The 23,996-nt window shown below is 42.1% G+C and overlaps 1 protein-coding gene across 1 annotated transcript in view; it reads left to right on the forward strand.

The window, feature by feature from the left end:
• LOC119737489 (F-box DNA helicase 1-like) overlaps window positions 1-23,996 on the forward strand; it is a 40,716-nt gene that overhangs the window by 7,361 nt on the left and 9,359 nt on the right. Inside the window, exons 2-15 of the mRNA XM_038211887.1 lie at window positions 1,564-3,585; window positions 4,364-4,491; window positions 5,032-5,155; window positions 6,337-6,524; window positions 8,046-8,168; window positions 9,633-9,715; window positions 11,125-11,203; window positions 12,526-12,615; window positions 15,597-15,843; window positions 16,774-16,852; window positions 17,458-17,544; window positions 18,054-18,190; window positions 22,314-22,422; window positions 23,689-23,810. Of these exons, the coding sequence (XP_038067815.1) occupies window positions 1,654-3,585; window positions 4,364-4,491; window positions 5,032-5,155; window positions 6,337-6,524; window positions 8,046-8,168; window positions 9,633-9,715; window positions 11,125-11,203; window positions 12,526-12,615; window positions 15,597-15,843; window positions 16,774-16,852; window positions 17,458-17,544; window positions 18,054-18,190; window positions 22,314-22,422; window positions 23,689-23,810 (3,528 nt within the window). The 5' untranslated portion in view covers window positions 1,564-1,653. The remainder of the gene's footprint in view (window positions 1-1,563; window positions 3,586-4,363; window positions 4,492-5,031; window positions 5,156-6,336; window positions 6,525-8,045; window positions 8,169-9,632; window positions 9,716-11,124; window positions 11,204-12,525; window positions 12,616-15,596; window positions 15,844-16,773; window positions 16,853-17,457; window positions 17,545-18,053; window positions 18,191-22,313; window positions 22,423-23,688; window positions 23,811-23,996) is intronic.

The following is a 23,996-nucleotide window of genomic DNA, read 5'->3' on the forward strand; positions in this document are numbered from 1 at the left end:
TTTCTTTTACTAAAATGTAGGGTTCAAATTCTATTTCCCCACATTTTGCCACAGGCCGCCGATTTCCTATAACGCGATCTCAATCGGACCTATAGTTTCTAGAATTATCGATGCTAGAAACCTGTCTATATGATTAACAGTTGGTTTATTGTTCATACTGCAGGTGTCATTACATACCTCAGAACAGGCATCACAGATGTACATGTAGATTCAACTTAGAAAATGAACAACTCCATGAAAATGAGAGAGAACAATAGAGAACGGTAAAAGAAAATTGTTGTCTAGCTGGCCGTGGCGAACGAACTGAAAACAAGTAGTTGCCACGCGTAACATTTGAAACTGATTAAGAACGCGTAAGTGCGCGCAGTACGCAAACCAGAAGCGCGCAGAAGACTGGCCTCAACAGTTATCAATATTCGTGATCTTCATCGTACACGTGGTCATGGTGGATCGAGTCACAGGCTGCAGTCAGCTCAGTGGCGTAAATCCGTGCATTGAGCTATCCGCCGTGCATGTAAATGCCTTAGGCTGTTGAAATTCCAAATGCAGGAGGATGGGGCGGGGGGGGGGGGGGGGGATGGACTTTAAATGGGCGCTGTTCCTATCCTACAAATTTATACTTGTGCGCTTAGTGTTCTAATTACACCAATACGGCGCAGCGTTCTTCAAAGTTCAAGTTCAACACAATTTCACTTTTTCAGGATGTTGGGTAGCCCCACTAGTGTGGCCATCGGTATGCTGCGCTGAACCTAAGGCCACACACCGTGGTCCGCGCACTACTGAGGACGTTTTCATAAAATTTGCAGGGAATTTCTTACATATGGTTGTATTCCACGATGTCCCATCTATCACTTCTGGGATGCTTAGGTGTAATGATGTTCAATTTTCCGAGATATTCTTGAATCTTTCTGGAGCCCATATGCACTCGTGAAACGTGCGGTGATGGCAGCCATTTTGAATGTGACAAGAGATGACCTCAAGCTGTGACGTCGCGTTTATGCAAATTGCTTGTCGAGCGAGGGCGCGAGTTGCAAATGTGACGGCTGTTTCCTGTACCATGCATTTATCGTCTGGGGGCCACGTGCACTGATCTCTATTCAGGGTCTACGGCCATATGTAAGAAATTCCCTGCAAATTTTATGAAAACGTCCTCAGTAGTGCGCCGACCACGGTGTGTGGCCTTAGGTTCAGCGCAGCATACTGACGGCCACACTAGTGGGGCTAGATGTTGGGAAGCTCGGAAAAACCAAAAAATCTGCATTTTTTTTTTCTCGACCACAAAAGGTGGGGGGGGGGGAATAATTCATTTCAATGGCTCTCCGCCCTCCCCCTGTCAAAAGTGGCTGATATATCGTCAGTACCCCATCCGCCCTCCCCCCCCCCCCTTTCCAGATGTGCGCCCCTGGCTGTAGACTTGTAGTCACATCATAGATAGAGTCGTTTTCTGTTCCTCAACTTGATTCAAGGCAAATTTCTAAATGGCAGTAAATCTTTTTGGCCACCGAAATGAACAATGTAGAAGTAACTAATAAGAAAGTGAAAATTGTCTTGAATTGTTTTCAGGGAGTTGTCTTGACAAGGCCATTGCTGAAGCTATACAGTGGTGAACCACCAACTCGACTGAATTGTTAACGTGCCGATCACAAATCAACAATGGAGGGATGGGATCCGACGGACAAGTCATGGGCAGATGACGATGCTGCCTGGCCTTCGAACAGTAACATTGTCCGCAGCATAAAGGTTGAGCGGTCAGACGACAGCCAGCTTTCTGCCGTGTCGTCTCATATGGGTAATGATGACGCCGGGCCTGGTTTGGCAGGAGAGTGCAGTGGCCCAACTCAGTCACACAACTCAGCTCATCAAGCTTCTACCAGTTCCCTTGGCAGCACCATAAAGGTTGAGCAGCAAGGCGCCTGCCAGATGCCCGCTGCACCATCCCAGCCCCCAAGTCCCAATGAACAAGTCGAGTCCAGGCACCAGGATGAAATAAAACCACAAGTATTGTCAACAGACATTCAGTCTCGAGTGTTCCAGAGTTCCGAGAAGCCACCGCCATCTTCTGGGAGTACAACAGGTACCAAGCGGAAGCAGGTGCATATGGACGCTCTGGACTGTTCTGATTTGGCTCAGACTGAACCAGGAGCCATGGCACTGACAAACCCGGCGGTGGTCAGAAAATCAAGTCTGGATTCCAACAAGGGTCTGTACCCCGTGCTTCGACCGTCAAGATCTTTGTCGCAAGGAAACCCTCAGCTGCAATATGTCTCACCGAGGACGAAGAAACCGAGCCTCAGGAAATTTGCCCTCAGTGAGAAGGAGATGAAATCCCAGTCGAGGATTGATAGTTTCATCACTGTCTCTCCCCGTAAGAAGGCGGCAACGGACGACCTATCATCCGAAGGCAAGCAGTGTCCTGGAGTAGCCTCGCCAACACCAAGTATTGCCGGTCATTCCTCTCCTGCTGCTGCATCGCCTTTCCCAAAGAAAAATTTGAACACTCAGTTTGCCACCATGGGCCCGTCTCAGTCTCTGTTACGAGATCAGGTCCTGAGAAACACTTTACCCACACATCAACAGCACAGGTTCGCTGGACCATTACTCAGCCATTCTGCCAGTTTTCCAAGCTCTGGAACCACAAGAGAAAGCAACGTTGTCATACATCCACCAAGTCAAAGAACGCCAACCAAGGAGCAACCCACAAATCATCAATTCAGTCACCAGTTCCGAAGTCAAACTTCGTTAGTTGGGCATAGTCCACAACATGCTTTCCATCCGTCATCTCCTGGTTCCGTTGGAAGAACGGTGACTAAATTGTATGGCAGACAATGCCAGAGCCCCTGCCCCAGCCCTGCCAAGTCATCCAAGAGCACTGTGGAATCGGACATAGAAGAATTCATGAACGACAATTCATTGGACGGAGTTGACTTTGATCTTGCCTTGACGCCGCCAGGCCCCAGCCCTTCAAAGTCTGTCATACATCCACCGCATCAGGGAACGCCAATCAAGGAACCACCCACAAAAAGTCAATTCAGTCCCCAGTTCCAAAGTCAAAGTTCCGAAGTCAAAGGAAGAAGAACCAAGACTTCAGTGTACGGCAGACCAAACCAGAGCCCCTGCCCCAGCCCTGCCAAGTCATCTAAGAGCACCATGGAATCGGACATAGAAGAGTTCATGAACAACAACTCATTGGATGGAGTTGACTTTGATCTTGCCTCGACGCCGCCAGAACCCAGCCCTTCAAAATCCGTCAAGAGCACTGTCGACGAAGACATGCAGGCCTTTGAAAATGACAGCTACTTTGACAGTATTGATCCAGAGCTCCTGGATGAGGGATCTGTCCAATCTCAGCCCTCAACATCCCAACCTCAAGCCAGTAATCCTCCAGATACCTTCGGCCTGCTCGGTGATGGACCTTCACCTGGGTGCAGTGAGTCCGATGGAGACGATCCGCGATCTGTCCACGGTTTTGACAGTCTCCCTCTGGAGGTCCTAGAAAGAATCTTTTGCTTCGTACCCATGATGGACATTAAACTCCATCTCAGCCTGGTCTGCAAACGCTGGAACGAAATCATTTCAAAAGAAGACGTAAGTTTTCAACGAGAATCCATTGATTCTGGTTTTTTAATGTTCCCTGCCCCAATTTTATATGAACTTTTGAGTCAAAACGTTCGGGACAAACACTGTATGCTCCTAAAGTTATGTGGCTACCTTGTTTTACAGTGGGGTCCATGTAGTAAACTGTGCTTGTGTATATGATGAGTTATTTCCAAAACGTGACGAATGCCACTTTTTAGTCCCACCCTGTCCTGGTTGTCCAAAAACAGTCTCAACAGCTGTTATATAGTTAAACAGAATTGAAAAAGACAGTAAAACAAAAAATAGAGTTTAAAAACAGCTGTTCTTATTCTTGAAATTTTCCTAATGGTAGACATTTGTCACCTTTTTTCAAATGGATATATCACGTTTTGGAAATAAACTCATCATATCATGTCACAAATCGAATATGATTCCAAATAATAACATATTACAATAGCACAAGCCACTAGAATGCTTTTTAAGGCTTATCTTATTAAAAATACTTTTTTTTGTGGAGTGGGTGGGGAGATGTGTTTTGCGAATTGGAGATTTGCAATGGAGTACCGAAGTGAATATGTCATGCGCACAAAATGTGTGTGAAAGACATTAGCGCGTAATTTAGCCCGTGAACCAACACGCTTGCGTACTCCACTCGTTTGCACTACACTTTCTGGTTCTAAATGACGTCATTCTTCAGTACTCCATATGGTTCAGTGTATATTTTTTTTCGAAAATTGGCAAAGGGCAGAGTAATATGTCATCAGAGTTGTTCATGTTTTGTTAACAGTTTATGCCATGGAAGAAGGCCTACAATCGCCTGCGACTGAATTCTCTCCGTGATGTCCCAGACCAGCTGAATCTCATCAGCGGTGACTTGGAGACAACGGAGGATACCTGCCTATTGGCTCTTGTCAGGTGAGAACCTAAACACATCAATATTAAAACCAAAAGAACAGAGAGTCATCAAGTCATCACAAATCATTTAAAGGCATTTAGGATCATTTGCATTTATCCCAAAAGTACCTCACAAATTTTTATCATAAATCTTACTTGGATTAAAGATTGTACTGGTACTAAACACCCTGTGAAATTATTCCGTCTGGTTTGATGTCATTCAGAAGAAATCAAGAAATGTAGGTGATTTCCAATGATCAGTCAATTGACTGAGTGCTGTTAACGAAATTGTGTTTTGTGATCAAAAGGTTGTACAAAATTTTCATGGTTTTCTCAAAAAATGTAATATCCACTGAGCTGAAACTTCAACAGGTTAGATTTTGAACATTGTTAACTTTGGATTTTGATTTGTGTTATTATTGGAAACGAAAAAAAAAAAGAAATGCATAAAAAGCAAATAATCCTATCCTATAATTAAAAAATTGGTTTCCCACATCAAAAATTGTCGGGGGAACAAATGTTTCTATCTACATCTTTTCTTTTTGGCCCAATCTTCTGCAGGAGCATGCCAAAGTTCAAGGGTCGCTATAGTTCCTCCATGGACAGAGATCTTCAGAAGCACCCTAAGTACGACCTGGCTAAGGACATCATGAAGAGCAGAGCCCCAGAGCTTATAGAAAATGAGGTATTGATGATATTTTTATTAGCTGTTCTTGCACTTTTGCTGGATGCACACCTCTCACTGGATGGTCATGGAGCGCCAACTCTTTTTCATGGATGGATTCGGTTGGTTTTGTTTTGGCTTTTGGTTTCTGAAAAACAAGATGTCCAGTAGTGAAGTATCAAAGGTAATGTAAACCATTTGCTAAAAAGATAGTTATTTTCCGATTCAAGGACCAACAGTACAGTGAATCTGTACAAGCCATCTTCTTTTTTTCTTGTAGCAGAGGGAGGTTTCTATTGAAAGCCCTGCTCTTCAAAATGTTCAGTAAATATGTTTGAACTTATGCTCTCTTTGTGGTATGATCCCCAGTTCATCAGTCGTGAAAATAATACAGATGTAACCGATTGCAAACTTAAGGGAATATACAACATTTGCAAACATCAAAAAACAAAACTACCAAGTTTTTACGAAATACCTTACTAGGATGTTGGTAAATGACAGTCTAAAGCATCCTGTAGAATTATGGCACCAGGTGTGAAGTCATTTTCAAGAAAAGTGGTATTTTGTATAAATTTCCAACGGTGGTCAGCCGACCACCGTTGGAAAAACCTAACTATTTTTCAACTACTGCTCCAAATTTACCTTTTTTTCAGTCCAAATTTTGTTTGCTATTGGTTACACGTTCATGAATGGGTGCAGGCCAGTTAGACTGGTTCCATTACCTTACAATTTTCCGGCATCTATAAATTGATCCATTTCATCTTTAGTGGAGTCAGGGAACCAGACTACTTGATTATTTTTTTTTTTCTTGGTTTTTCCCAGCATTTTCGAACACAAACTATAAACATGTCAATTTAACAATATTTGATAAACCCCTCAAAATAGTTCATTTCTGGAAATTACAGCAAAGCCAATGATGTACATTCCCTTTAACTAAATTTTGTGAAAAGGGGGCAGTATTTGAACAAAAGCTGTGTTTTCCATCAATAGTTCAGTCCGAACCAGCGTTGTGAAATGATTTCCCAGGATGCAATGTCACAGGATGCCTGATGCTTTTATTTACTAACCGTCAAGTTTCATATTTTGGCAATTTTTATTTAGAATGTTTGCAAATGGTAAGCATTGTCTTTAAATTCACAATCATTTCCTGAGCTAGTTTAATCTTCCCGGCTCTTAAGGTTTTTCATTTTGTCTCTGTGTAGGCACCTAACCCCTGGTCCACCGTCTGCCTGCTGGTTCTCCTGTCTGAGACGGTCCAAGACGTGTCGCGTATCCTGACCTTTCTCCTGCATCAGACTGCGTCATGTACCACCATGGAGGTGATGGAGTGTCTGTATTGCATCGCTGCCTATTTGTGGAAGTACAGGATGACCTTCAAGCTGAATGGCGGGTAAATGATCAATCCAGCACAAACACTTACTTTTTCCTTTCTTTTTATTTTCTTATTGAAAATCCCATTTATTAAAAATCCCAGCTGGTAAACAATGCTGGTAGATTTGATGCAGTTGCTGACACTTTGAAACATAAGCGATCTTTACATAACCAACATGCAGATCCTTGTCAATTGATTGGTGGAACTCACATCACGTGACATTCGCTATTACTCCCTTTCACGCCGGGTCTCAAAAAGTCACATTCGCCACTATTGAACAGTTAGGATCGATGCTCGTATTTGTGTGCAAATGCATGCTGGTGTGCGCGTATTGTTCCAAAGTGCCAGCGCTACAGAGTTGGGTTCAAACATTTTCGCGAAGGGGTGGTTTGGAAGAGAGAAACACATTTTCCACCAATTTTGTATTGAAATAAAAGATCAAGTTTATCAAACGACAAGGATTTATATGTCAGTTATCTCACACAAATATTGAGTGGCTTTAAATTGTGAAATGGGAGGAATCATATCGCTCGGTAAAATCTGGACTTTTCCAGTTCACAAGTCAAAGAAAATGTCCAGATTTTACCTTGCGATAATATTCGTCCCATTTTACTCTGAGCCACTCAATATTTGTATATTCTGGACATGAATTTAAAAATGACTTTACTCAGAACAACACTACCATTCAACAGTGACAAAGAGAAGGGTGGATGCTTACTCACTTGACGCCCTAACACACGACTCATGTGGTGTGTCTCGCATATAGAGCCCTTGTGAATGGTCACAATATTAGTTAGCCCATGAGCGCGAGTGGAACACGGAATAATGTATTTAAATGCGTCTGTGTCCCACATGCCACAAGGCCGAAGGCCGAGTGGTATGTGGGACACAGACGCACTACATTTTCCTTGTTCCACGAGCACGAGTTGGATAACAAATTTATGTTCACGCAAACTTGACCCACAGTAATGATGGAACTCGCACGCTGTACATAAACTTTTCAGCGGTTATCCTATACATGTGCGTGTTGCACGGAATTATCGCTCGCATCTTAGAATAGCGCAATGCGCGGAGTGCGGTATGGAACGTGGCCGTGCTCGCTTGTTGCCATGGATCGACCAATCAGGATCGAGGATTCAAGTTTACTTGAAGATAACGGAGCATGTAATGTACATGGAGTTGTTGAACTGACTATTTGAAAAAAATTCAATTGAAATTGGGAAACGGGGGAAAAATGTATTATGACCAAATGCACAATTCAATCTTCCTGATTACCATATGTTAATTAAAGTGTGGTTGGCATAAAACTGCTTTTAAACAAAATTTTAAATAAAACCATGCATTGTGAAAACGATTGTCAAATGACATATAATTACATGAGCTTATTGGTTTTCTTTCCCTTCTGCTTTTGTTGTCTTCATTTTAATTTTTTTTTCCCCACTATTTTTAAATTTCTTTTTCTAGTTTCATCTTCTTTGTGTTACTGCCATCGTGCCCATAATCCCTTTCAGTAAAAACTCTCTTCTTGTCATGTCCTAGGTGTCACTACCGTGTCTACCATGCTCTGTACCTGTTTGAGAACAGTCACGCCGCTGTTCCTCTGCCCAGCGAGGGTTCGTCTGATCACGGGGCAGTCTCTAGGAATCGACTTCCAAGGCACAGGTATGTTGTTTGGAGGTCTAATGTGACGTTGAATATGACCACACAAGTTTTTTTATGCAGTTTGCCGTGTGCCGTATATTATGATCTTTTATAAGGTTTTCCACCATCTCTTTTTGGTATGGACTTCAAACTTTGTAGAACAGCTACCCAAAGTCCATGTGTAACTTACATCTTTAGATGTTCTTCTTTATTCCTTTAGAAAGACCTTACCCCATGTTTATTGCCTGTAGAATATTACGAGGAATGTCTAGATAATCATACGATAAGCAAATTTTTTATATCATATTTTTGATTCTTTAATTTCATTGGCCACAATAACCGTTTACTTCATATACATTGCATGGCCGATAAATTACCTTGAATACACTGCGTTGCATATAAATTACCTAATATGCACTGCATTGCATATTAAATACCTCTGAATTCGGGCGATTCACAATGCAGTGCGCCACCAAGAGTTTGCCATGGAGAGTCCATTTTCAATGTTTACGGTCGACAAAACACGGCCCATTTGAATGAGTGTCAGTAGACAACTTGAGCTAATTGGTTAGATTGGGGCATATACGTTCTGACCGTACAAAAAGCCACCACATTGATAACAAGAAAAGAAAAGGGCAAAAAGATCCTCGAATCACACGCTTACGAAACTGCTGTTCGGAAAAACGAACAATTTCAATTGTCCCGCCCTGCGAATTTGTCGACCATCTCCCACAATGCACTGGGAAAATTGAACTCTCCCTGGCAAACTCTTGGTGGCGCACTGCATTGTGAATCGCCCGAATTGCATGCGCGTGTAGGGCCAGCCCCTGCGCCATACAACCGCTCAGTCTCATGTCTGGCAGGAAAGATTGCAGTTATCCAGGGTTACACGACAGTGATTTGATTTATTCCTTGCAAAGTAATTCACAAGCCTTTATAGCTTTTTGACTTACTGGCAATATCTCAAACAACTGTTGACTGGTGCGATGTGGGATATGTCATTTTTAACCCCCTCAGCCTTATAGCACCCTCGACTCGACACGAATACGAACGCAAAGCGAATTTGACGTCAGGAAACATATGTTGCGAAATTTACCGGAGTTGAAATGAGCCCAACTTTTACTTGTTGTTACATCACTAATTCGCATTCACATCCTCTCAGGCACCTAGTATGAACTGGGCTTCAGGCTGTGTCAGGGTAACTCGGCTGCGGCTAGCAAATAACACATTTGCCTATGGAAGCAGGCGAAGCCACTGTCCATAGATGTGTGTGTTTCTGGAAGCCGTTGCCAAGTCACTCAAACGCAGCCATATGTTTTAAGTGTGATTTAAAGCCTTGAGTAATGGATTGGTGCAGCAGTGAGATTTCCCTGGTAACGCCTTGTAGTGAATTAATCCCGTTTGTGATGATGTGTGTGAACATTTTATGCACAAACTCACCAATTGTTTCCCCTTTCTTTTTTGTACTTTGTCTCGTCCCTTCAGCATGCCTCCAACCCATGAGCAGTGGCGCATCATTAACCACGACATCGAACGTGGCAAAGTGGTCAAGATTGTCGCATTTGCTGGTGAGTGCAGTGCACGATTTCAGAGCTATTTTAAAAAAATTGGTATCCTGTTCTTGAAATGGGCAGATCCGTTAAGCCCTGTCCACTGCGCAAAAAAAGGGAACTTTCAGGAACTTTTCAGGCACTAAAGGGAACTTTCAGTGCGATGAATCAAATCACTGGGGTGGTTTCTTGCAAAAAGTGTACTTTTGGAAAAGGGCGCCCCCTACTGATGAATGAGATTTATGGCCCCCCCCCCCCACTCCGCCAGTACCGGCGGAGCTTTGGCCCCTCCCCCCCCCCCCCCCCCACACTTTCAAAACTGTTCTGCCTCCGCTCGATCAACTTTTTTTTAAATTGGGAATCTCGGCACTCAGACCAGAAAAAAAAAATTGAGTACAACTCAAATGCAGGTATAATTGATGATAACCCCCTCTACCACTGTGGTTGCTTGGCTGCGCTAGTGGGGGAGGAACTGCTTCATTAAAGGGAATATACATCAGTTGCTTTTGCTGTAATTTTTAGAAATGGATGGAATTGGGGGGTTGGAAATATATAGCAAATATAGTTACACTGACTGTTTTGAGGTTTGGGTTCGAAAATGCTATAAAAACCAAGAAAAACAATCATTTTCCTGTAGTCTGGTTCCCTGACTCCATTTAAGAAGAAACAGAGCAGTTTACATATATTGGGGAATTGTAGGGTCAGGGAACCAGTCTAGATGGCTTGTACCCGTTCATAGGTGTGTAATCGATTGCAAACAAGTGCGATGGTCAACTGGGGCCAGTATTTGAAAAAAGCCAGTTTTTTCCAACGCTGATCGGCCGATCAGCGTTGGAAATTGATACAGAAATACCACTTTTCTTGAAAATGACAGTATACCAGGTGCCATGATTTTACAGGATGCTTTACACTGTCATTCACTAACAGTCCAGCAAGGTATTTCAAAATGATTTGGTAGTTTTATTTTTTGATGTTTGCAAATGTTGTATTTTCCCTTTAAGGGAACGTAGTCCTAAACGGAGTCTTACAGGGATGAGATTTGTCAGGATTGTTTCTTGATTTCAAGATTTTGTGTCACGATTTTTTCCTGTGTTAAGATGTGTTAAGATTTTTTAAATGATCTCCTCTCTAAATTAGATTTCCTGAGGTTTAAACGTAGTGTTGTTACTCGTAGACCTTTATGTAGAACAACATATTTTAAGGGATACCTTTAGGCAAATACAATCACACACCATGAACCCTACATTGCTCTGGGGCCCTCAGCAACTCTCAAACCCTCTGCAAAGTATTTATTTATCCCCCCCCCCCCCCCTTCAATATCACCTTGGTCATAGGCCAGGACTACCCTGACAGTATCTGATACACTAGCCAAAGATTAAGGAAGTATTTTGAACAGATCAGATTAAACCTCTTGCACCATTTTACAGGCACAGGTAAGACCTCCACTCTGGTCAAGTATGCCGAGAGACGACCGGACACCTCATTTCTCTATGTGGCTTTCAACAAGTAAGACACAGATTTCATTATTTTTTTTATTCAAGATTAATTCATCATTTTGTATTTAATCCATGTAGACATTTCCAGCATGGGTAGGCAGGCTTTAGGGCTACAGTGTTAACCCTTTCCTTACCATGGGCGACTTTTGTCGATAAGGAAATACCCCTCCCCCTGCTTCTTACCATAGGGGCCTGTAGTCGAACAGGAAACCACACACAGAACACCCTCAACACAGATTCATTCACTGCTTTTCAGCAGGCTGGCATGTTTGGCCTCTCATACATCAACCATATACCAGCTGAAACGGTATTTTTGGATCGCTCTAATGGTGTAGTTTAGTCATAGCGTTACCTTAACAAAAAAATGAGAAAAGTGCTTCAGAAACTTCCACGCACAATTTGAGGTATGGAGTGCCAATCCGCTCCGTTCACAAGTATCTCCTCACCGGCAAAGAAAGTACAGTTGGGAGTGACCGAACGACGCCATCTTGCCTGACTGCAATATTTTGCCACGAAGCGCGGCCACAGCGTCTACATAGTACAAATCCCCTGGTGTACGTCTGTCACAAACAAGAAACGGTGCGCGCGCGTCAACCAGCGAAATGTATGTGTCCTGCCCATGGGACGTCGTTGCTCGGTAAAAGGGCACCCTCTTTTGTTGGCGCACGGAGCCCATTGGTCATGCGGTAAAATGGCTTGCAGTTTACAAAATGGAACCAGATCAGAACATAGGCTTAACTGTCTTATTTTTCACGTGGCTGTGATTTTTACACCACATAAAAGAGCAAGGTTCAAGGAACAAAGTTTACACGCAACACTTTTGATTTTAATCACTCCTTGGCAGTGAAATTCTGGGTTGAAGAAAGTTCTTAAATTTTGGTCCTTTTTTGTATGCTCTGGTGATTTCTGAATGACTGAGCAAACAATTTGATTCTAGGGAGAGCCAAGTCAATAAGCAATGTGGTGAGGAAAGGGTTAGGTACACTTTTACTTAACCTGGCCAGCTTGGAATGTCTTCTTGTCCTTAGTAATGTCTTCTCTTTCCTTCCCCCTTTCTCATCTCGCCCCAACCCGCCCCTCTCCTTTCCTCTTCTCTTTCCTTCTTGCATCTTTCATCTTGTTGAAATATGTTAGAATGGGTATAGTACCCCAAAACTGATGGTCTTTTACATTGGGTATGGCATACCTCCAGAAACTAAGTCCAACAGTGTGTGTGTATGATTTCCCATGTGGGTGTTGGAATTTGCCTGGATGGGTATGGTTCCTGGTAAATTATGCTAGGGAGTTACAGTTAATGAAATGTATTTTGGATGTTATCATTTCCCATGGCAGGTCAGTACAGACCCACGCTACGGACATCTTTCCCAAGAATGTGACCAGTAAAACAACGCATTCCCTGGCGTACAATAAAGTTGGATTCAAGTAAGTGGCAGCAGTAATTTAAACTCCCTAAATCTCTGTTTGCATTGCCTAGAAAAATAGTTTATGGAATATGAAGAATCTCCAGAAATAATTGATGATGATATTGACACCCCAGTCGTAGTATTGGTATAATAATGAATGGCTTTGAGGGGATATATAACAATGATGTACCTCTGTCTTGAATACTGTTTTTTTATTGGCCTATAACGATCATGTGTTAAGTTTATTTTAAGTCATGGCACACTGCCTGTGGGATATCACGTACGTGATATCCCACAGGCAGTGTGCTATGACTTTGTACTTATACGACACGTACGGTGTGAAACGCTTGTATCGTTAGTACCCACACTATTTTCACCATGTTTTCACACATGAGTGGGAGCAGCGAACTAGCAGACGATCAGCTGTTTCGAGTTGTTTTGAGTTGCCATTAGATTGTCAGGATTGTTGTGATTTTTACATCTGAATCCAAAGAATCCGAGACAGAGGTATAACAAAACAATTGTTGACTGCTGTGATGTGGGATATGACGTTTTGAACACTCGAGGGGCGCATAGCACCCTCCAAACATCAATTGTTAATTATTATTTGCATCAGGCTTCCATTTACAAAAACAAATCAGCGCATTGTATGGTTATCGGAAGAAGTACCTGGATGATTCATAGAGCTCTATTAAATTACTAGAGCGCTAACTCTTCATTCTTGTGCGCCGAGATGCTTTGAAGCCGCTCTCGGCGCAGACATTTTGAATTTATGTGCGTGTTTGTAGAACACAATCAAAATAGATGGATTGAATTTTAAAAGTGTACTCTAAATGTAACACGCAAGTACTTACGCAAACAACTTATGCGCGTCATGACGATTCAAAAAACGTCACGGCGAAAAGCATCTGCAGCGGAGGGACGCGCACACGTTGCGCTGTTTGCGTAGAGCAAAATGAAAGGCTCATTTGCTGATCGTGCGTTTCGGTTTTGGGCGTATTGGCTTTGATGACGCACCGGTATGGAATACAAACGCAGATATGCAAATAGCCGTACAAAAGCCGTACAAAATTTCTAGTTTTCCATAGGTTTGTGCACAAACATGGATGCGCCCATCAGGCATTACTTTGAACATCGAGTTAGCGTTCTAGTAATTTAATATAGCTCTATGGGATGACTGCAATTTTTTTTTGGATATTATCTTCAACTCACAGTTGTCAATCAGTCAACACATCGTAGCTCGCGATACTGTAAAATGCAGACGCAGCGTGCAGCAGATTATACGCGCACTGTTGTCAACCACAATTGCAGCTTCGAGCATCGCGAAATTCGCTGATAAAATTAGAAATATATAAAGACAGTGTCCTGAAGTTTCTTTCGGTTGGATCAAGTCAGCATTATGTCAAAAAAGAATTATATTGGATGACTTTTGTTCTAGGGATACAAAAATATAATGCACTTGCTATAATAATAATTATTTGCACTCGTCCTCAACTCGTGCAATATTGTTATACTCATGCAATATATATTCTTGTATCCCCCCAAAGCCATCCAATATTGAATAAATGTCTTGCACAAGCTATAACAGTATTAGTTATAGCCATAGAGCTATATTAAATTACTAGAGCGCAAACTCCTCATTCTTGTGCACGGAGAGGCTTTGAAGCTGACCTGGGCGCAGACATTTTGAATTCATGTGCGTGTTTGTAGAACATAATGAAATTAGGTGGATTGAATTTTGAAAGTGTACTCTAAATGCAACGTGCAAGTAGAACGTACGCAGACTTCTCACGGGTGTTACGGTTTTCAATTCATGTGCGTGTTTGTAGAACATGATGAAATTAGATGGATTGAATTTTTAAAGTGTACTCTAAATGCAATGCGCAATTAGAACGTACGCAGACTTCTCACGCGTGTTACGGTTAAAAAAAACACGGTTAATCAATGCTGCAACGATGATATATGCGCATGCGTTGCACTGTTTGCGTAGAGCAAAATGACACGCTCATTTGCTGATCGTGCGTTTCGGTTTTGGGCGTATCGGCTTCGATGACGCACCAGTATGGAATACAAACGCAGATATGCAAATAGACTTACAAAATACGTACAAAATGTCTAGTTTTCCATAGGTTTGTGCACAAACATGGATGCGCCCAGCAGGCATCACTTTGTGCATATGAGTTAGCCCTCTAGTAATTTGATATAGCTCTATGGTTATAGCTGACATACTTGATGACAAACAGTAAAGTGTGACTGCCACACTGTGTTGACTGGTTGACAACTGTGAGTTTCTATGCTTTTGATTGGATGAGAACAAATGAAATTCGTGTCAATGCCATAAAATGCCAGGATGTCTATGCGGTAATAAACAAGTATAGTCATCTGGGTACTTCTCCTTAAAGTTATAGTCCATCAGTTGTAATTTGTGCATTTTGTTCGTTTGAAGCAACAAAAGTGCTCAAAATCTAAAGAAGGGTACTGAACAACTAACCTGATAAAGTTTCAGCTCAGCTTCAGCTGTTTATTCTGAGAAAAACAGCATTCTAGGATCTCAATTTCAAATCAAAAGTTGCTGAATCATGTTTTGAATTGCGCCTGAATTCAGCGTCCGAGACACGTTCTCGCTGAGCCGAATGCAGCTACGCGATGTCGCGCACTGATCTGACGAATTATAGCAACCGGTGGTGCGTGTGCGTCGTGCCAATGCTTGCGCGCGCTTTGCCGAATAACAAAATGAACTACTAATTTAAATTTTCCTACGGTGCGTCTGAAGGAAGCACCGTTGGAAAGGCCTTCTTTTGTTGATTACTTCAAAATGACAGCTTGCCAGAAAGAATAATTTCACAGGGAGTTTAGTCCCCTTACTATCTTTCAACCAAGTATGTTTTTCAACAATAATTACGCCAGCTATTTTTCGAATAGTTGCAAATGATGGACTATAGCTTTAAGTATGCAATATGCTGATTTATTTTTACTACTTGCCATTATTAATACGTTCAGGTACAAGAACAAGCTGCAGGCTTCCCTGAATCCCTTCTTCGTACACAAGCTGCTACCAGCCCGTAAGCACAATGAGCTTCACTGGCTACGCAACGCCAATCTGGTCTGCAAAACCATCCAACGCTTCTGCGCCAGCGCCGACGACTACATCACGACACGGCACGTGCCTGCTGAGTACAGCACGTACACACAGAATGGGGACGTGCTGGTCCAGGAGAGACATTATCTGGACCACACACAGAAAATGGTACCGCCGCTATACTATAAAGCATCTGTTTTGTTTGCGGAGAGTTTATTTCCAAAATGCTATAAATGTCATTTTCATTTTAGAATTTTTAGAACCTATAAGAATCTCACCCTCTCCTGGCTACCCGAAGTCAATTTTGACTCTACAGGGTGAGTAAAAAAAATACAAAACCCAAATTTCGGGACTATTGTTTTAGTGAAGTTCTGCATGTAGCACTTTCAAAATCTAGGGTATGACAGCCCAATTCACAAGCTTTCTTTTAGTAGAAGAATCATTCAAATCGCTCATGTACTTTTCAAGTTACAGAATTTTAAACACAACCACCGTTTTAAAGTTCTGTCCACGGATCACAAAAAAAGGTGTGCGTTCTTTCAGCAAAACGAAAACAATTCACACACATCCGTAGGTTTGTTTTCGTTTTTGCTGAAAGAACACTTACCTTTTTGTGATCTGTGGACAGAACTTTAAAATGGTGGTTGTGTTTAAAATTCTGTAACTTGAAAATTACATGAGTGATTTGAATGATTCTTGCACCAAAAGAAGGCTTATGAATTGGGCTTTCGTATCCTAGATTTTGAAAGTGCTACATGCAGAACTTCACCAAAATAATGGTCTCGACATTTGGCTTTCGTTTTTTTTACTCCCCCTGTATAGTTGAACACAATTTATGAAAACGTTAAAGTAAACAAAGAAATTTAGAAACAGCTGTTATATTGTTTTCATTGTTTAAAGTTTCCGAACCGTGGAAGTTTTTCATTTCTCACTTCATTATTTCACAGTGAGGATATCCACATTCATTATTTCATCTTGGTATAAAAGCAGACATTTATTGCGAATATTTACCATGTTCTTGTTTGATTCCATAGCTGGGAGAGGGTAATTACAAATTCAGTGCTTTTGTTTCTGTGCAATGTTTTTGTCTTCATACAGCAAATCTCAAACGATGCTTCAGCTGCCTGGGACAAGATGATTAATGAGAAGAACAAGGAGGCCAAAATAACCCACGATGGTAATAATGCAGTTTTTGTTGTTGTGGAATGCTGTGGCCTCGTGGTCAAGGGCATTGGATTCGTGGTCTGCGCATAAAGCTGCAGGTTGTGGGTTCGAGTCCAGCCGGGGTCATGGTGCGTGTGCCCTTGGGCAAGGCACTTTGTCACTCATTTCTTCTCTCCACCCAGGAGTAAATGGGTACCTGTGAGGGCAGAGATGGCTATTGTGATTGAATAAGCTTGCTTGCGCCTATCAGGCTGCATCAAGCTGTATACTCCCCAGGGAGCTGAGACGGTATTTGGAATGTTTAATTGGCCCAGTGATCAAGGGGAAATAATAATGTAAAGCGCTTTGTTATTATTATTATTATTTGGGAGAAGGGGAATGGACGGTGTGTCCAATATGACGTAATGACGGTAACAAGGACAGGAAAAGTGTAACATTGTACCCCAAATTTATAGAATTAAATGGTTTTGGAACAAAGGTTAGAAACAGTGATGAATAAGAATGAAGAGTTTGGGGCAAGCTATTTTGATATTGATTCCGTAGGTTACTTTTGGGATAATAAAATGATGAGTCCTATGTGCCTTTAATATCCCATAAATCCTGATGGTTTGTTTCCAGTGTACCTCAAGCTGTTCCAACTCAAGAAGCCCTGGTACCTGGACTACGACTGTATACTGATCGATGAAGCTCAAGACTTGACACCAGGTCAGAAAAGTGTCCCCTTCTCTGAAATTTCAACAGCCCAGAAGGGCATCCTCGCAAATCAACAGGATCCAACGTAATTTAACCATCACACCTCTGAGATCACAACATGCAAGATCATCCTCCGTAAAACAGCTGGAATCCACAGTTATACATCCCCCTCTGAAATCTCAACAGCCCAGCAGGACCTCCTCCTGGTATCAGCCAGGATCCAACTTCATTCCATAACCCCATCTGAAATCTCAACAGCCAAGCAGAACATCATTTTCAATCAGCTGGATTTACAGTTCCCCCCCCCCCCCCTCTCTGATATCTGAACAGCCCAGATAGACCAGCTGGATTTCCAACTAGATTTAATTATTCCTTCCCTCTGAAATCTCAACAGCCCAGCAGAACATCATCTTAAATCAGCTGGAGTTACAGTCCCCTCCCTCTGATATCTGAGCAGCCCAGCTAGACCAGCTGGGTTTCCAACTAGATTAAACAATTTCCTCCCTCTGAAATCTCAACAGCCCAACAGGACATCCTCCTCAACCAGCCGGGATCCAAGATCTTGGTTGGTGATCCCAATCAACAGATCTACAGCTTCCGTGGGGCCACAGACGCCATGCGACAGGTGGAATGCGAGACGACACTCCATCTAACCCAGGTATAATATGGATGACCGTTAACCCTAACTCCCTAGGATGATTTACTAGGAACCTTCCTCATCCTTGCAAATTCCAACACCCTGTGCTATTAAACTTAACAGCTGGACTCCACTAAACCCTTGTGTTGGAGTTTGGCCGGTTGGCGATCGTTAGGATGAAATCCTAACTTGAATTTTTTTTTATAACTTTCAGTGTAATGTCTGACTAAAATAATGCAAATGGCTTTTGTAACTTATAAGTTGTATTTAACCCCTGTCAAGATCAATCCAATTTTAAATGAACATGTCAGATATCAAGCTTATTTTCCTTGTTCTAGTATTATCCAGGAAACTAGCAGAGCAGCTCTAGAATCCACTAACCTCATTCAAAGACCAGCAGCCGATTTCATGCAACAGTGCGCAACTTATGCCATACATTGCACTTACACAACAGATTTGTTGCGCAGCGAAACTTAGTGTAGCTGTGCAACACTTTAAATACGGCTGTTTGTGTATGATTTTGTTCGGTCACGAACAGTTGTTGAATCACCTCCGCCTGCCATTTTGAAAATAGTTTTGCCCGACTATATTTGGAATGGTGCGACAACTCTAAAAATTCTGTCATAAGTAAAATAGCAACTCATTTGCCTCAAACACAAAGCTATGAGTGTCTTGTATCAACCTTGATATGTTGTGCAATGACAGGCTCCATGACGATCACAATTTGCTATTAAAATAGTTGATGTTCAGACTCTACGCCACATCCTACTCCGCCTCAAATGATTGCACGAGTGAGGCCATAATTTGTTGCGAAACTCGCTAACTCACGCACTATGAAACTTTTCGTGAAATGTGTCATAACTGAAATGTTGCGCAGCGTTAAACAACTTACGCAATTAATTGTGACGCAATGGGAGTAATGCCATTTCGTAAAGTTTCTTACAAAAACAAAGGATACCACATATTGCATTATAGACATGGACAGGTTCTAACTGACGATGACTTGACTTTCATGGCCAAAACAAATAGCTGCAAATAAGGATTGTCTCACAACTGCAACCCTTTCTAAACTTCGACTATAAACTAGTACAGCAAATAAGAACAAGCGAAGTTGAGCCGGATTACGTGCAGGCCTATATGATTATCAAAATCAGATGTAGGTAGCTCTAGTATTCACGCTGACCCTCGTTCAAAGACCAAAGTTGTGAGAGCATGTATGGGCAGTCCAGGAACTTTGGACTATTTGTAGGGAATATGATCAAGCTTCTTCTAAGGATTCTTTTATGGGGTAAATTGCAAGTAACTTTTTCCTCAATGGGCCCATTGTATTGGTTATCTTATTTGCAAGATTCTCAACAACTTCTCCGGACATCTAAAATAAAGTTCGCCAGTCAAAGCTCAATTTAGGCTGACTCAAGTCGCTTTTAATTCACTTTTAATTCACTATTCCATGCGTGTCTGAAACGGGAGTAACTCACTTCAATCTAATATTCAAGACTGAACAAGTGTAGTTTTGAATTAAAGAAACATTCAAACTTCATTAATAACCTTGGACTCATGTTTTTTTTTATACCCCATAACATTGTTATACTGACCTCATGCGCTCATTTCAATTTGGATTTGTTAAGCATTTCAAAGGTGACCCACCTCTAGACTGGCAATCAAGTCCTTCCCTGGTTTACTAGTGTCTAGTTTCTTGACATAGAGCTGTTTGTATTCCTTCAGCATCATGCGATGTTCCTTGATGTGTTTCCATGACCACATCTTGTGCCGTCTTCGTACCGTCTCCTCTAGAACACTGTTCATGGCATAGTGCCACCTGATTATAAGAAGAGAAGATTTGCATATTCTGTTATGGTTTATTTATAAAATTTAAATATGCAAATGTGCAGAAAACCACCAGCAATTTCTAGTTTCACATTATTGCAAACTTAAGGTCAAATAATCAGGTTGATGTACTTTTTAAAAGCAGGACCCATCCTACGTTGTTCTCCTTATGAATATGGGCCAATGAGTGTTTTATTTTTTAATCCCAAACAGTGTTCTTTTTTTGTCATCGGCAACCCTCTGTATAAAGATTTTTATTTGCGATTGCTTTTGCACACAAACAGAGCCGCCCTGTCAAATCGCAAGTGTCAACATTACAACTAAATCTTGTTCAAATAGTGACAACAGAATGCATATCTGGGACGAGTTGTGGACATTGTATCGTGTATAAGTTGCAGGATTCTGAACAACTTCCCCTCAATCTTCCCTCAATGAAGTTATCAGTATTGATGAGTCAAGGTTCTTCAAAACAAAGTGTATGATTCTACCCGCAACTTGTCTGGAACTCGTCCCAGGAAAGAATACTGGAAAGTTATTCCGAATTCTGCAACTTATATCTGATGCAATCGTCATTTTGTGGATACTCTTGTCCAACTTATTCTACATATATAATGAAGTATCTCCCAAGTTGACAGTACCGTAATTTCCTGCGGATAAGGCGCGCGGCGGATAAGGCGCAGGTCCCTAAAATCACCCAAAAAAAATTCAAACGCCAACAGATAAAGCGCACCGCCGCATAAGACGCATGTTTGACCGCAAACAGAAGAACACCAGGCGTCACCCGGTGTCGGTACATCGCCACAAAGGGGCCATTGTGTTGCCTTAGAACGATCACACTATTCGGAGGATGAATTAAGCCGTGTCCGCACTGGAGTTTTTTTTTGGAAGGTTTTACCGAGACGATAGTAAAATGAGAAATGGTCAAATGTGACCACTGTCCGCACTTGGACTTTCGACACGGGAAAATTTACCCAGACCGCGTGGGAGAAGTAACCGAGCTGTCACAGTGTCAGTATAAATAATTACTCACCGTACACAGAAAACAAATTGCCGATCACATTTTCAGCCGCCGATACGCACACTAATATTACACACGCCATTTGCATGCACAACATAATCGTTTACACGATATTATTTCATCTTGACACGCTAAATCTTGACGAAAAGGCCTGTAATTCTGACGCATTTGTGATGCACGTCGTCGAAGCCATGCCGCTGTACGATGTTCCGTGCGGCAGCAGTGCCATCAGTATTCGTTGGTTCCCATCGCATGCTTACAGAATCGAAGCTATGATGTGGGCCAGGAACCAGTGACTACGGCCTACGTACGGTACCGGACCATGATGTTCCGTGCATGACTACAGTAGCGTATCAGGACGAATTTGGATCGTAGAAAATAACATACATCGGTGGAGAAAGAGAATTTCCGCAAATTAATTCTCAGAACGTGATCTCTCTTCTCTGTGTATGTATTTGTCCGTTGAAATATATATTTTAACGAGATTTTACCGCTCGGACTCGATGATACACCGCAGCGTGTTTCTACAAAATGTTCGGCCACACGTGCACTGAGGTTCGTGCGGTCTCTGTATGCATAACATGGCGCTCGGGCCGGAAGTACGCTTTCCTGAGCCGCTTTTACCGACTCGCACTGTTTTCATCTTGATCTTCAGGCTTGCACACCGCACACCTTTGAGCAACACCAAAACGCGGTGAATGGAGGAACCTTGTTGACTTCGGTTTCAAAATGATGCCGATTGTCATGTTGACATTAGTACTTCATATTATCCTAAGTCTAAAGCAGACTTCGAAGATATCCTGTACAATAAACACCCTCAACGTTCACACAATAGAACTTGAGTGAATGCGATTTCCAAACGTTTAAGTAATTCTGATTGCAGCATTTTCGGAATGAAAAAACGGCCACAAAGAAAAACGTTTGTATGACGGCATTGTTGGAACGAAAGCACGATCACTAAGGGGGATCAACGCATTGCGGCATTGTTGGAATGAAAGCACGATCATGGGGGATCAACACATCGCGGCATTGTTGGAATGAAAATACGGTCACAATGTCTGGAGAGTTGAGCCTTGGTTGACCGCATTATTGATTGCGGCATTGAAAGAATTCTTCACACAAAGACCGTCACTTTGAACTCAAGCGACACCAGATAAGGCGCACCTGTAGATAAGGCGCAGCGATATTTTTGTGGTCTAGAAAGTCAGATAAGACGCGTCTTATCCGCAGGAAATTACGGTATGTGTTGTGTTGGGTGCTCGATCGCCAATGATAATTCAATGTGTGTTTTGTCCACAGTCTTTCCGCTTTGGTACGGAGATTGCTTACATTGCCAACTGCTTGCTGGAGAGGGCATCCAGAAACAGCACTGGCACAAAACAAATGCTTATTGGTACAAGAGAACCAGGCAAGTAGTGGGCAGCGGTTAAAATATCAATCCTGGAAGTTCTTAAGGAGTTTGTAGAACCAATTTGCTGTAACTACGTGTAGCGAACACTTTGGTCATGCTTTGTATTCACTCAATTGTCTCAGCAATGCAGTGATGGTGCAGCATTGTCTTGGGGTTGCCTATTTTTATTTATTTTGCTTCATTTTTGAGGTTTTGAATAGTGGAGTCCGGAGACCAGAATCAGAAGCTATTACTGCGGTGGTGTGATGCTCATGCGCATGCTGTGGGTTCAATTTGTGAACCCACAATTTGCTTATTTAAAACATTTGTGTGAAAGGTTGCTCATTGGCCTACCAGCTACACAACAACGAATCTCCAAAGAAAAGAAAATGTTTGACAACAAAATATCCAGAGATCTAGTAACTGTTTGTGCTGAAATAGCTGTAACATTGAGGTTTCTGCCTGGAATGACATCACAGTTTTGCTCATGAATATAGAAATTCGCTTCAGCATTAAAACCAAAAAGGCACCAAAACACCCTTCAAAATGGCAAAACGAAACTAGAAAATAAAGTTCAATGGGACACAAAGGTACATTTAGAGAAGGATTGCATTAGAAACATTTCATTGCATGCCCTTTAAGAATGTTCATATGGTAGTCACATAATGTTGGTTTCAACCCAGACAGAGCGAACCTATCTATTCTACACTGTTTTTTGGGAGTAAAAATATGGATTAAACATTATATCTTACAATCAAGGACAAGCTTTTTAAGAAAGACACTTGGGTGGCTGACTAGGGACATTGTTGTTGGTGTGACCCTGGTGGGGTGCTGTGGTCCAATGGTTACGGTGTTCGACTCGTGTGCCGTGGTACATGGGTTCGAATCCTGACCGTGGGAACATGGTGCTTGTGCTCTTGAGCAAGGCACTTTACCATTATTGCTTCGTCCTTCGGATGGGACGTAAAGCCGTAGGTCCCGTATGTTGTGTAATGCCCGTTAAAGAACCCAGTAACACTTATCGCTAAGAGAAGGGGTTTGCCCCGGTGTTTCTGGCAGTGGCTGCAATATGCGCCGCAACACCTTGTGAACCCTTATAAGGTGCTACATAATGGGTCTCATATTTCTCATGTGCTTCACTTTACCTGTATTTAAAAATATACATAATTACCTGTGCCTTGAGCACCTAATTGTTGGTAGATACGTGCGCTATATAAGACTTCAGTATTATTATTATTCTTTTTGTGTTTTTAATGCTTGACATGACGTACCACACACACACAGGTCGCATTGATGGCGAGGAGGTCGGTAAAGTGGCGATCATAACTCGCTCCAACATCACCCTGTTCAGCGAGGCTGTCAAGATAGTAGAAGCAGACAACACAACTATGCTGGCGTTTGCAGGGGTAAATTATTCTCAATTATTACACTTCACCCACAGATTCTGTATCTTGATTGGCCAAAAGCAAGTCACATGTCATTCACTAATGGTACTATCTTGCTGTGCATGGCCAAAACCAATATGCTGCCTCAGCCTGGAAAAGTACTATTCACATAGAAAACAAGTGGCAACCAAAGGTCTGTGTGTGCAT

Source organism: Patiria miniata, unplaced genomic scaffold (genome assembly GCF_015706575.1).
Source record: "Patiria miniata isolate m_02_andy unplaced genomic scaffold, ASM1570657v1 HiC_scaffold_3, whole genome shotgun sequence".
In the NCBI taxonomy this organism is placed as follows: Eukaryota; Metazoa; Echinodermata; class Asteroidea; order Valvatida; family Asterinidae; genus Patiria; species Patiria miniata.